We start from the raw sequence: 14,571 nt of genomic DNA, 5'->3' as shown, positions 1-14,571 counted from the left end.
TCTACCACATATGTACACAGCAAAGTAAATGGAATTTGTAGTGTTGATTTAGAGTTGTTGGTGTAAAGCAGGGTCGCCGTGGCAACAAATTAAGTTGAACAGCGCTCTGGTCCCTCCCCTCTGGGATCACACATTGGCCGGAGAAGAGTTCGGTCTCATCCTAGATTGGTTTAATTTAATCCACTTTCACTACACTATATATCTTAGTGACAAACCAAAAGCAGGCGAAGAATCCAATTGTACCTGGAAGCAAAACAGAAAAACTCCAAATTACTAAAACTCAATTAAAACTCAACACATCACTACGCAATATTTTCTGATGTACAATATTATCAGCCGCCTTGCATCCAAAATTATGCTGCAGGCCTAGAATTCAGTATTGAGACATTTTCTTACATGCTTCGCTGAGGCTTCTACAATGGTTACCCAGTCTAAAGGCCTTTGCACACCAAAGGCGATGCGATTATAAGAGGCGAATAGGCGACGAATGGCCCTTATGAGAGGCGAATAGGCGACAAATGGCCCTTTCACATCGAAAGCGGCACGAATGTTCGCTGTTAACACATTCACGCCTTTACAACAGGTGGTGCTAATCAACAAGCGATTTTACACCTGTACGGTAGGTGGCTGAGCTGGTCTGCCCTCCACCCATCACTGGTGAGAACAAGTTTACAAATGAATTTTCTAACAAGCAAATCGAAAAAGAAAACTGATTTCTCCACAATCTGTAGCACTGATGATGAGTGTGATGCTTTGTTGGAGACACCACCACATTTTTGGTATTTATACCGATATATATATATATATAAATATTTAGTGAAGAAAACAAATCAAAGATGTTTATTAAAAAAGGTGATACAAAAGGCAAGGATGCCATATAAACTCACCACTTTATTAGGTAAACCTGTACGCGTACTTATTCATGCGATCAGCCAATCGTGTGGCAGCAGAGCAATGCAATAATGTTCACATCAACCATCAGAATTGGGAAAAATGTGGTCTCAGTGATCTAGACCGTGGCATGATTTTGGTGCCAGATGGGCTAGTTTGAGTATTTCTGTAACTGCTGATCTCCTGCGATTTCACACACAACAGTCTCTAGAATTTCCTTAGAATGGTGCAAAAACAAAAAACATCCAGTGAGCAGCAGTTCTAAGGACGGAAACACTTAGTTGATGAGAGGTCAACGAAGAATGGCCAGACTGGTTCGAGCTGATAGAAAGGTTACGGTAATTCGGCTAAGCCCTCTGTACAAATATAGTGAGCAGAATAGCATCTCAGAATGCACAACACGTCAAACCTTTAGGCGGATGGGCTACAACAGTAGAAGACCACGTCGGGTTCCACTTCTGTCAGCCAAGAACATAAAAGCAGAGGCTGCAGTGGGTCTACCATCTGTGTACCTCAGCAGAAATCAAGATTCATCAGACCAGGCTATGTTTTTCCAGTCTTTAACTGTCCAGTTTTGGTGAGCCTGTGCCCACTGCAGCCTCAGCTTTCTGTTCTTGGCTGACAGAAGTGGAACCCGACATTGACTTCTACTGTTGTAGCCTTATCTGAGTTACTGTAGCCTTTCTGTCAGCTCAAACCAGTCTGGCCATTCTCCGTTGACCTCTCTCATCAACAAGGTGTGTGACTGTAGAACTGCCGCTCACTGGATGTTACCTAACATACCTATGTCTAAGAGGTCAAACTCAGCAAGTTACACAAGAGTATTTTTTCTTTCATTTTTCCATGTACATTTTTTTCACATCCAAGTTAATTTCCCAATCTAAACTGGAAAAAAAACTTGTCTACATTCAAAATTTTCTGTTATCTGGACACAATCTGCAGGGGTTTATGATTAGGCAAACAAATTGTTTGATACACAGTGAGTACTTTCTAGATAAAATTGATAGTTTCTAGATATTGATTTCTAGTTAACCTTCTAGATAGACTTTGTTTAAACAAAAATGAATACCTACATTGTGTAAGAAGTACTTTGCAGTTTTCTTATTTTATACTATTTTTCTTGCAGACCTATGTTTCCTATAATGAAAAGAACTTTGATTTCTCTAACCAGGTTGCCTTGCATTCTAAATAAGAACATGTTATTTAAATCATGTTGGAGTAACATTTTAGTTGAGTACATTTAAAAGTTGAAAAATCAAATCGTGATCATGAATTGTAAATAAATAAAAATTAAAATCTTGAATTATTTAATTTTTTGCCATGTCACCCAGCCCTACTTCCAAGCCCATGTTAGTGTGTCCTTTTTCACTCCATTTAGCAGCAGTAAAGAGCAAGTATTTGATGAGGTTTCATGATAAAATGCATATTTAAAGACCCCTGAATGCACCAAGACAAAAACTTCCACAAACACAGATCTCTCTATTCCTCTAAATGCTTAAACACACATGTACCTGTGAAGAGGAAGAAGATGAGGGCCATGATCATGGTGTAGCCGAAGTAAAGGATAGTGCTGGCCAGTCCACTGATCTGTAGCTTTGAGAAGAAGTAATGGATAGCGTAGACCAGGAAATAGACGGCTGTGAATCCACTGGTCAGGAAGGAACGCCACTGCCAGTGATAATCCTAAAAGACAAGACATACAACAAAAACAAATTAATAAATACAAAACTATTACCCATATTATGTCAAAGTAGTTTATTGGTCATTTCTGGAGATTACAGACAGAGAATGCAAACACAATGGTAAACAAAGTGAATATAAGAAAAAGTAAATATGAATTTTCAAAGAGCACGACGTGTGTGTTGTCACCTCAGCACACAGGTGGAAGTAGCATAGGAGGATAGTGGCCTCAGAGCAGGTGATGACCAGGATGATGAAGACCAAGAAGAGAAACCCAAACATATAGTACATCTGATGAGACCTGCAACAGCATTTCAAAAGTAACATCAACATGTTAAAAGGGGTTTTGTAAAGGCCAGGAACTAAAGGCTATATGTAAATGAGATGATTTTCATGGTTTGGTATTCATGAAAATGTATTAAAAACTAGAAAACTGTTTTAGACATTGGCACTGACCAGATGCTGTTGAGGATGAAGAAGAGCTGGATGAAGATGCAGCCGAATGGCAGGATTCCACCCATGATGATGCCAGGAAGAGGTTTAGTGTAGAAAGACTGATCTGGAATTTGTCTGGGGATCTGATTGGTCCGCACTGGATGTTCAATCCCCTGAAGTGACACAGAAATGACAGATTAAAAACAGATCAATATTTATTAACAGAATGTAATACGGATAACTGAGAGAGTTTGATTCTGATGGTGTGATGAGAAGAAAAAGGTAAAAAAATAAATTAGAAGTTCTTGGTAAGAGATTTTAACAGTAAATGAAGCTTACGCTCCTCTTGAAGCCGAAGTATGCTCCAATAAAGGTCAGGGGCACGGAGATACAGAACCACAGAGCCAGGATGGCCACCAGAGTGCCAAAGGGCATGGCAGCTGAAGACCCCTCACCCCACAAAATCAGATTCATTACAAAAAAATCAGCAAACACCACCCTGAAAAGCACACAAATTAACACATGAACAGGCTACAATTACTCAAGCTACAGTTGAAGTCAAAAGTTTACATACAACTTAGCCAAATACATTTAAGCTCAGTTTTTCACAAGTCCTGACATTTAATCGTAGAAAACATTGCCTGTCTTATGTTAGTTAGGATCACCATTTTATTTTAAGAATGTGAAATGTCAGAATAATAGCAGAGAAAATGATATTTCAGCTTTTATTTCTTTCATCACATTCCCAGTGGGTAAGAAGTTTACATACACTTTGTTATTATTTGGTAGCATTGCCTTTAAATTGTTTAACTTGGGTCAAACGTTTTGGGTAGCCTTCCACAAGCTTCTCACAATAAGTTGCTGGAATTTTGACCCATTCCTCCAGACAGAACTGGTGTAACTGAGTCAGGTTTGTAGGCCTCCTTGCTCGCACATGCTTTTTCAGTTCTGCCCACAAATTTTTTATTGGATTGAGGTCAGGGCTTTGTGATGGCCACTCCAATACCTTGACTTTGTTGTCCTTAAGCCATTTTGCCACAACTTTGGAGGTATGCTTGGGGGTCATTGTTCATTAGGAAGAACCATTGAGCTTTAACTTCCTGGCTGATGTCTTGAGATGTTGCTTCAATATATTCACATAATTTCCTTCCTCATGATGCCATCTATTTTGTGAAGTGCACCAGTCACTCCTGCAGCAAAGCTCCCCCAAAACATGATGCTGCCACCCCCATGCTTCATGGTTAGGATGGTGTTCTTCGGCTTGCAAGCCTCACCCTTTTTCCTCCAAACATAACGATGGTCATTATGGCCAAGCAGTTCAATTTTTGTTTCATCAGACCAGAGAAAATTTCTCCAAAAAGTAAGATCTTTGTCCTCATTTGCACTTGCAAACTGTAGTCTGGCTTTTTTTTTTATGGCAGTTTTGGAGCAGTGGCTTCTTCCTTGCTGAGCAGCCTTTCAGGTTATGTCAATATAGGACTCGTTTTACTGTGGATTTAGATACTTGTCTACCCGTTTCCTCCAGCATCTTCACAAGGTCCTTTGCTGTTGTTCTGGGATTGCTTTGCACTTTTCGCACCAAACTACATTCATCTCTAGGAGACAGAATGCATCTCCTTCCTGAGCGGTATGATGGTTGCGTGGGCCCATGGTGTTTATACTTGCGTACTATTGTTTGTACAGATAAATGTATACATTAAGACATTTGGAAAATGCTCCCAAGTATGAACCAGACTTGTGGAGGTCCACAATTTTTGTTTCTGAGGTCTTGGCTGATTTCCTTTGATTTCCCCATGATGTCAATCAAAGAGGCACTGAGTTTGAAGGTAGGCCTTAAAATACATCCACAGGTACACCTCCAACTGACTCCAATTAGCCTATCAGAGGCTAATTGGCTAATTGCCTAAAGGCTTCACATAATTTTCTGGAATTTTCCAAGCTACTTAAAGGCACAGTTAACTTAGTGAATGTAAACTTCTGACCCACTGGAATTGTGATATAGTCAATTAAAAGTGAAACAATCTGTCTGTGAACAACTGTTGGATAAATTACTTGTGTCATGCACAAAGTAGATGTCCTAAACGACTTGCAAAAACTATAGTTTGCTAATATGAAAACTGTGGAGTGGTTAAAAAATGAGTTTTAATGACTTCACCCTAAGTGTATGTAAACTTCTGACTTCAACTGTACATGTCAAAGTAAAAGACACAAGTACTTTACTTTCTCTAGTCTTTAATCTTCTAAAAGTTCAAAATTAAGCAAAAATGGCATAAATCTACCATTTACCCACCCTGGACACAGAAATGCTGTCAACAGCACATTGGTCTTCCACTTCTCCCCACCGAAAGCTGGACAGACAGACAGACAGACAGAGAAAGAGAGAGAGAGAGCTCAATTAGTTGACCTCACATCAAGGATACAAATTTGAGTACTAAACAACAAAGTTAAAAAAAGATTGCAGTAATGTAATAGTAGTGTTATCTGTTGAATAACAGACGTTTCGCGATTTGTTGCCATTCACTTCCATTGTAAGTGTCTCACTGTAACCCAAATTTTTACTTTTTTTTTGTTTTGTTTTTTTTAAGAAAAGGAGGGGCAAGTTAAACAAAATTTTTGTAGTAATCAATATTATGCCACAAATGCTGTCAATTTAGCTTAACTTGTATTGAACCTGGAATATTCCTTTAATGATCTCTGTCTTTCTACAGTATCGATAACACCAAATAACAGCATAATTGATATAACACAAAGATACACACGTCTTGTTGGCAGCTGCTTTCCAACACTCATGTATGTACATGCAAGTAAGATGAGCATTTGCGAAACATGATTGCGGCTGTGTGTGTCTGGTCAACATTCCTGTCTGTGATATAAGGAATTGTGTTGAGTTGGTCCATCCAGATGCAGTAAGATAAAGTAAAATATTAAGATATATAACCCTGTAAATAAAGAGTAATATATACAGATGTGCTCAAAGTATTTGCAAACTGAAGTCACGAGACAGGACATTTGTGATTTTTTGCAAACCCCTTTTATTAAGACACGATTCCATTAACCTCACAAACTCTGGCAAAACTAGCAACTATTTTTCTCATAAGCACCTATTTTAGTCTATTTACAGCCTATCTTCTAAACTAACTTGGGACATTAAAGCGGGTTTTTTTTTAAATCACGTTTTTCATTACATATAGTGTTAAAAGAACGCAATTTCTTATCTTCAAACATATATCTGAAGCAGAGGCAAAAATCTGTGGGACCTTTTAGTTTTAGTAATATTTAAATCTTTACTATATATAAATTACATCTCTCAGATGTAACATTTAAACTTATTTTACAGTGTATTAAATTGCGACTGACTATACAGGAAGGCATCACAGGCAAAATCTAAAGGCTGCTTCAGGCCTGACTGTATCTATAATTATCCCACCAAAGATAATAGCACACATGCATTGTGGTGGATAGACAGTATAGTACAATACAACATGTGCTCCAGTCAGAAGCAGGTCTAACTTGTTTTTTTCTGTATGTCACTCCTCATCTTGGCATCTTCACTTCCACAAACGGATAAGCACACAGAGCTAACCTGCACAGTTAATACAGACTCATGATCTAAATGTTTTTGAAAAACAGTTTAGTGGAAGAACAGGCAAAAAGGAGATCAGAGGGGGCTATAGCGCTCAGCAGATGGATCTACAATGGATATCATAGCAGGACATGGCAGGTTGGATAAAAGAGAGCGAGCTCTCATTGTTTTCTGCACAAGCCGTGGAACACAACTAAAGCAAAAAAGCAGCAGGGGTGTGTATGCCTGCCTGTTTGTGTAGAGGGCTCTTTTGACACTTATTAAATATAACGAACTGCAGACAGTCCTAATGGAGTGAAGATCAGAGGTGAAAGGTGGAACCCCTGGTGCACACTTACATTTGTAGTAGCGAGCGGCCACGTAACCAGCTGGAGTACCCAGCAGCACCCACAGCACCACCGCACATGTCATCAGAGCTCCGCGATTAGCAGGAGACAGGAAGCCCAAACACGCAAAAACTACAGGAGGGGGGGGGGAGATGGGTCTCGTCAAGTTCAGGGTTGCAGTTCAAGTGTTTTGAGCATGATTACATACAACTTCAAAGGTTTGAGGTGGAGATTAAACAACCGCAACAAAATTTAGCTTAAAAAATATAAAAGCTTCTTGACTCAAATATGCTGCTTATTTCACAGAAAAAAAAATATATATATTGAGACTATATACACAGTTGAAGCCAGAAGTTTACATACACTTAGGTTTAAGTCATTAAAACTCATTTTTGAACCACTCTACAGATTTCATATTAGCAAACTATAGTTTTGACATTTATTTAGGACATCTACTTTGTGCATAAAATGAGTCATTTTTCCAGCATTTGTTTACAGACAGATTGTTTCACTTTTAATTGACTATATCACAATTCCAGTGGGTCAGAAGTTTACATACACCAAGTTAACTGTGCCTTTAAGCAGCTTGGAAAATTCTAGAAAATGACTGTCAAGCTTTTAGACAATTAACCAATTAGCTACTGATAGGTGGTGTACTGAATTGGAGGTGTACCTGTGTATGTATTTTAAGGCCTACCTTCAAACTCTGTGCCTCTTTGCTCGACATCATGGGAATATCAAAAGAAATCAGCCAAGACCTCAAAAACAAAAACAAATTGTGGACCTCTACAAGTCTGGATCATCCTTGGGAGCAATTTCCAAACGCCAGAAGGTACCACGTTCATCTGTACAAACAACAGTACGCAAGTTTAAAAACCATGGGACCACACAGCCATCATACTACTCAGGAAGAGGACGCATTCTGTCTCCTAGAGAGAGCGTAGTTTGGTGCGAAAAGTTCAAATCAATCCCAGAACAGCAGCAAAGGACCTTGTGAAGATGCTGGAGGAAACAAGTAGACAAGTATCTATATCCACAATAAAACTAGTCCTATATCGACATAACCTGAAAGGCTGCTCCGCAAGGAAGAAGCCACTGCTCCAAAACCATCATAAAAAAGCCAAACTACAGTTTGCAAGTCCACATGGGGACAAAGATCTTACTATCTGGAGAAATGTCCTCTGGTCTGATGAAACAAAAATTGAACTGTTTGGCCACAATGACCACTGTTATGTTTGGAGGAAAAAGGGTGAGGCTTGCAAGCCGAAGAACACCATCCCAACCGTGAAGCATGGGGGTGGCAGCATCATGTTGTGGGGGAGCGTTGCTGCAGGAAGGACTGGTGCACTTCACAAAATAGATGGCATCATGAGGAAGGAAAATTGTGGGTATATTAAAGCAACATCTCAAGACATCAGCCAGGAAGTTAAAGCTCAGTCGCAAATGGGTATTCCAAATGGCCAATGACCCCAAGCTTACCTCCAAAGTTGTGGCAAAATAGCTTGAGGACAACAAAGTCAAGGTACTGGAGTGACCATCACAAAGCCCTGACCTCAATCCGATAGAAAATTTGTGGGCAGAACTGAAAAAGCATGTGCGAGCAAGGAGGCCTACAAACCTAACTCAGTTACAACAGTTCTGCCTGGAGGAATGGGCCAAAATTCCAGCAACTTATTGTGAGAAGTTTGTGGAAGGCTACCCAAAAGGTTTGCTAAGGCAATGCTACCAAATACTAACAAATGTATGTAAACTTCTTACCCACTGGGAATGTGATGAAAGAAATAAAAGCTGAAATAAATTATTCTCTCTACAATTATCCTGACATTTCAAATTCTTAAAATAAAGTAGTAATCCTAACTGACATAAGACAGGCAATGTTTTTCTTCAATTAAATGTTAGGACTTGTGAAAAACTGAGTTTAAATGTATTTGGCTTAGGTGTATGTACACTTCTGACTTCAACTGCACTTTTAAAACACAAATCTGTAGTTAGAAGTGTAGTTATGCCATTGGTAAAAGAGCGACACAGAAACCAATAAAACAAATAACTAACAATGGTCCTGCACGACAATTACATTAACAAGGTGCGGGGCCATAAGGAGATCTGGAGGCGATCACCTGACATTGAATTGGACAAATCACTGTGCCTGTGGACAGAGTACATCGGTCGGAGAATGCAGACATTTAAGAACCGTTTACGGAATAGTTCACCTATAAATGAAAATTCTGTCATAAATGACAAACTCGTACCTTTCCAATCCCGAATTACCTTCTTTCATAGGCAGAACACAAAAGAATATGTTTTAACTAATACATCTATGTATCTTTTCAATACAATTGCAAAAGTATCCATTATTAGTCCATGCGACTCGTGCGTCATTTTCCAAGTCGTCTGAAAGCATACAATAGGTTTTGGTGAGAAACAACCTGAAATAGAAGTCATTTTTCAACAACACAAGTGCCACAAGGGTGAATAAATATCTCTCATCCACTCATAAATGGGCAACGGACATCAAGATTTTCACTGAAAAACTACTTAAAGGTTTAGTTCACCCTAAAATGAAAATTCTCTCGTGATTTACTTACCTTTAAGCCATCCCAGATGTGTTTAACTTTCCTTCTTCAGCAGAACCAAAGTGAAGATTTTTATAAGCAGATTTCAGCTCAGTTTGTCCATACAATGCATGTAAATGGGTGTCATCAGTCTGCTGGCTGTTTGATGGTCCAAAAGGCAAATTTAGGCAGCATAAAAGTAATCCACACGACTCCAGTCGATCAATTAATGTCTTCTGAAGCAAATCGAAAGGTATGTGTAAGAAACAAATTGATAATTAAAACGTTTTAACTTTAAGTTATTGCATCCGCCCAGCACTGTATAGCTGTTTGAAATGAACTAACTTTCGCGTGACGTTCGTTCCTCTGTTGTATAAAAACTAAGCGTGCGCTTCCGACTTCTCTTGTGAACGCGCCATAGTGCTTACGTCACTGATGCGTCGACTGCTGGCAGGAAGCGATTTTTTGAAGTTAATAAAGTTTTAATTATCGAATTATTTTTTACACAAACCTATCAATTTGCTTCAGAAGACATTACCTGATCGACTAGAGTCGTGTGGATTACTTTTATGCTGCCTAAATATGCATTTTGGACTGTCAAACGGCCAGCAGACTGATGACACCCATTTACATGCATTGTATGGACAAACTGAGCTGACATCTGCTTATAAAAATATTCACTTCGGTTCTGCTGAAGAAGGAAAGTCAAACACATCTGGTATGGCTTAAAAGGTAAGTAAATCATGAAAGGATTTTTATTTTTGGGTGAACTAACCCTTTAAATTGTGCATTGTTTCTCACCAAAACCTATCGCATGCCTTAACACTTGAAATATGATGCACGAGTTGCATGGGCCACTTTTGATACTTGGGGGTCATTTTATAACTTTAAAATGAGATGCTATCCACTAATTTTTTTTTTTTAAAAGAAAGACCAAGATATACATTAAAATATTTCCTTTGGAGTTCCGCATAAGAAAGTCATCTGGGTTTGGAATGACACGAGAGTGAGTAAATTATGACCGAATTAGCATTTTTAGTGAACTATTCCTTTACATCTTGAAAATCATTCTCAGTTCCAACACTCTTCAAAAGAGTTATAGAAAAGTCAGGTACATATTCTTATCATCATTATTATTTATCTTTAATTGTCCCACATACTGTTTTTATAGTCTCTCAGATGGTTAGAACTTGGAAGGAACCCTGTTAGTCAGGAACCCTGTGCTATTCTAAGAGCTGAAATGTGGTCAATATTAACAAAAGACAGTTTTGAGGACAGTCTTGTCTATGATGAAAAACTTTAACTCGTTCTACCCATTAGTGCTTGATTTTGATGTTATTGCTCAGGAATTGCAAACCCCAAAAACGTACAGAGTGTAACAAAGGTCATGATGGAGATCTGTGTCCCAGAGCCCAGGAAGACAGACAGCAACATGCCTTTCCTGGGAGGCCTGAAGACATCTCCGTGAACAAGCTTCCAGCCGAATTCCTCCTGAGCATCCTCCTGGAAAAAATGGAGTGGAAAAGTAAGGCTTTAACAATAGCAGGAGCTAACGGAACCCTGTCTGGCGTGGGTTTAGGTCTAAAGCCCAATTACAGCTAACAGAGATCAAAGGAAAGATGCTGGATGCTGCTCAGAGCAATGATACACTTTGTCACTCTCATTTTGCCCTTAATGAGGCTGATGTATGTGGCGGGAGGAGGGACCACGGGGCAAGAGAGGAAAAGAGAGAACATGTAAACGTAACAGCTGTGTGTATCACGTGACCGTGCTAGACCTTGAACCCAGCATTAGGATAAGAGAGATCAAGAGGAGGTGGGGACAAGTATACCAGGAGATGATGAGATCAGAATGGGAAATGTGTGTGTATATAAGGATAACCATGTCAAAGGTGAAGGCAGCTCTGTGCTCTTGTCAGTCTTAATCTGTGTGACCCTCATTGTTGGCAGGAGATGATGCAGACCACATAAACAGGAGTGACACATACATTAACACACATTCTTTAAGTTACGCTCGTTAACTAACCAACCAAACACACCGAGTAATATGCACTCATACATACATGCAAACCATAAACATGGCCTATTATATGGCAGACAAAAACAGTGCTCTACTAAAAACACACACAAACACAATAGGTTATACAAGAGGAATGATCATTTACACCAGACAATGACATGTGAATGCAGGGCTGAACTCACCACTGAGTCCATCTGGTTGTATCGGGCGATGTCTTTATGAAGCGTTCGGAGCATGATCATAGCAACCATCCCTGAGAGGAAGAGCACGATCACCAGAGAGTTCATGATACTGAAGAAAGAGAACAAAGCATCTGAGTGTGAGTTTTATAAGCTAGAAAACAGAATGGGTTTGTTAGGATTCCAGCCCATACAATCCCAAAATTTGGTAAAATGTGCTTTCAAAACTCACAAGAATCCTAAACAAAGGCTGTGCTAAAGGACAGCATTGCAGCTACAATGGAAGCACTTTTGAGCATCCTTCTGAATCACTTCATGGATACGTGTGAGCACGTTAGCAATTTGGGACAGGGCCATTCACTGTGTGTCAAACATGCTCTCACCTGAACCACTGAATGTTGGTGTGTGGCATAGACTCAAGAATATAATCCCATCGAGAAGCCCAGCGAATTGTTTTATCCTCCTAAAAACAGTAAGAAACAGTTGAGATCTTCAGCAGTAATAACCCATTTTAAACATGACATTATACAAGTATGTCTCCTTGTGGAAAGTGGAACACTGCACATCAACATAAAAGGCATACAGTTGTATTTTTAAACATTAGTAAACCCATTAGTTATTAAAGGGATAGTTCACCCAAAAATAAAATAATTTACTCACCCTCATGCCATCCCAGATATGTATGACTTTCTTAATTCTGCTGAACACAAATATTTTTTTTTATTAGAATATCTCAGCTCTGTAGGTCCATATAATGCAAGTAAATGGTGGCCAGAACTTTGAAGTTACAAAAAGAACAAAAAGGCAGCATAAAAGTAATCCATATGACTTCAGTGGTTTAATCAATGTCTTCTGAAGCGATATGATACGTGTTGATGAGAAACAGATCAATATTTAAGTCCTTTTTGTACTATAAATTCTCCTCCCTGCCCAGTAGGTGGTGATATGAACGAAGAATGCAAGTCACCAAAAACAAAAGTATGTGAACGCGAAAGTGGAGATTTATAGTAAAAAAAAACCCAACTATAATATTGATCTGTTTCTCACCCACACCTATCATATCACTTCTGAAGGCATGGATTAAACCACTGGAGTCATCTGGATTACTTATATGCTGCCTTTATATGCTTTTTAGTCCTTCAAATTTCTGGCCACCATTCACTGGACCTAAAGAGCTGAAATATTCTTCTAAAAATCTTTGTGTTCTGTAGAAGAAAGTCATACACATCTGGGATGGCATGAGGGTGAAAATCATTTCTGGGTGAACTAACCCTTTAAGAACTAGCAATGAACAATGTATTATTTGAATATTTATTAATCTTGGTTAATGTTAATGTACAAAAATAAAACTGTTCGTTGTTACTTCATGCTAGTTCATAATACATTAGCTAATGTAAACAAACAAACTGTTGATTTTAAAAATTAATACATTTGTTTAAATTACAATTAACTAAGATACTACAGTTGAAGTCAGAAGTTTACATACACTTAGGGTGAAGTCATTAAAACAAATTTTTTATCCACTTCACAGATTTAATATTAGCAAACTATAGTTTTGGCAAGTCGTTTAGGACATCTACTTTGTGCATAACACAAGTAATTTTTCCAACAACTGTTTACAGACAGATTGTTTCACTTTTAATTAACTATATCACAATTCCAGTGGGTCAGAAGTTTACATACCCCAAGTTCCTTTAAGTGCCTTTAAGCAGCTTGGAAAATTCCAGAATATTGTGTCAAGTCTTTAGACAATTATCTTCTGATAGGAGGTGTACTGAATTGGAGATGTACCTGTGGATGTGTTTTAAGGCCTACCTTCAAACTCAGTGCCTCTTTGCTTGACATCATGGGAAAATCAAAAGAAATCAGCCAAGACCTCAGAAAACAAATTGTGGACATCCACAAATCTGGTTCATCCTTTGGAGAAATTTCCAAAAACCTGAAGGTACCACGTTCATCTGTATAAACAATAGTACGCAAGTATAAACACCATGGGACCACGCAGCCATCATACTGCTCAGGAAGGAGATGCATTCTGTCTCCTTTTTGATGCAAAAAGTGCAAATCAATCCCAGAACAACAGCAAAGGACCTTGTGAAGATGCTGGAGGAAACAGGTAGACAAGTATATATATATATATATATTACACACACACACACACACACACACAGTAAAATGAGTCATATATCAAAATAACCCGAAAGGCTGCTCAGCAAGGAAGAAGCCACTGCTCCAAAACCACCATAAAAAAGCCAGACTACAGTTTGCAAGTGCACATGGGGACAAAGATCTTACTTTTTGGAGAAATGTCCTCTGGTCTAATGAAACAAAAACTGAACTGTTTGGCCATAATGACCATCATTATGTTTGGAGGAAAAAGGGTGAGGCTTGCAAGCCGGAGAACACCATCCCAACTGTGAAGCATGGGGGTGGCAGCATCATGTTGTGGGGGTTCTTTGCTGCAGGAGAGACTGGTGCACTTCACAAAATAGATGGCATCATGATGAAGGAAAATTATGTGGATATATTGAAGCAACATCTCAAGACGTCAGCCAGGAAGTTAGAGCTCGGTTGCAAATGGGTTCTTTGTGGGCAGAACTGAAAGCATGTGCGAGCAAGGAGGTCTACAAACCTGATGCAGTTACACCAGTTCTGTCTGGAGAAATGGGCCAAAATTCCAGCAACTTATTGTGAGAAGCTTGTGGAAGGCTTGACCCAAGTTAAACAATTTAAAGGCAATGCTACCAAATTCTAACAGTGTATGTAAACTTCTGACCCACTGGGAATGTGATGAAAAAAATAAAAGCTGAAATAAATTATTCTCTTTAATATTATTCTGACATTTCACATTCTTAAAATAGTGATCCTAACTGACCGAAGACAGGGAATGTTTTATACGATTAAAT

General features: G+C 38.9%; 1 protein-coding gene across 4 annotated transcripts in view; it reads right to left on the bottom strand.

Annotated features, from left to right (window-relative positions):
• The window catches only part of LOC127444916 (transmembrane 9 superfamily member 2-like), a 32,722-nt gene that overhangs the window by 1,214 nt on the left and 16,937 nt on the right, over nucleotides 1-14,571 (bottom strand). For 2 of the 4 annotated variants that reach the window (XM_051704576.1, XM_051704578.1), the window contains 11 exons: nucleotides 13,481-13,768; nucleotides 12,049-12,128; nucleotides 11,669-11,777; nucleotides 10,838-10,970; nucleotides 6,928-7,047; nucleotides 5,297-5,354; nucleotides 3,346-3,505; nucleotides 3,028-3,179; nucleotides 2,761-2,872; nucleotides 2,403-2,574; nucleotides 1-243 (listed from right to left, as the gene is read on the bottom strand). The exon at nucleotides 1-243 is cut by the window's left edge and continues 1,214 nt beyond it. In XM_051704576.1, the coding sequence (XP_051560536.1) occupies nucleotides 176-243; nucleotides 2,403-2,574; nucleotides 2,761-2,872; nucleotides 3,028-3,179; nucleotides 3,346-3,505; nucleotides 5,297-5,354; nucleotides 6,928-7,047; nucleotides 10,838-10,970; nucleotides 11,669-11,777; nucleotides 12,049-12,128; nucleotides 13,481-13,768 (1,452 nt within the window). In that variant the 3' untranslated portion in view covers nucleotides 1-175. The remainder of the gene's footprint in view (nucleotides 244-2,402; nucleotides 2,575-2,760; nucleotides 2,873-3,027; nucleotides 3,180-3,345; nucleotides 3,506-5,296; nucleotides 5,355-6,927; nucleotides 7,048-10,837; nucleotides 10,971-11,668; nucleotides 11,778-12,048; nucleotides 12,129-13,480; nucleotides 13,769-14,571) is intronic. The other 2 variants (XM_051704577.1, XM_051704579.1) reach the window with 2 other exon arrangements.

Source organism: Myxocyprinus asiaticus, chromosome 8 (assembly GCF_019703515.2).
Source record: "Myxocyprinus asiaticus isolate MX2 ecotype Aquarium Trade chromosome 8, UBuf_Myxa_2, whole genome shotgun sequence".
NCBI classification, from domain to species: Eukaryota; Metazoa; Chordata; class Actinopteri; order Cypriniformes; family Catostomidae; genus Myxocyprinus; species Myxocyprinus asiaticus.
The sequence above is the reverse complement of the archived record's forward strand: the minus strand, read 5'-3'. Positions and strand labels throughout refer to the sequence as shown.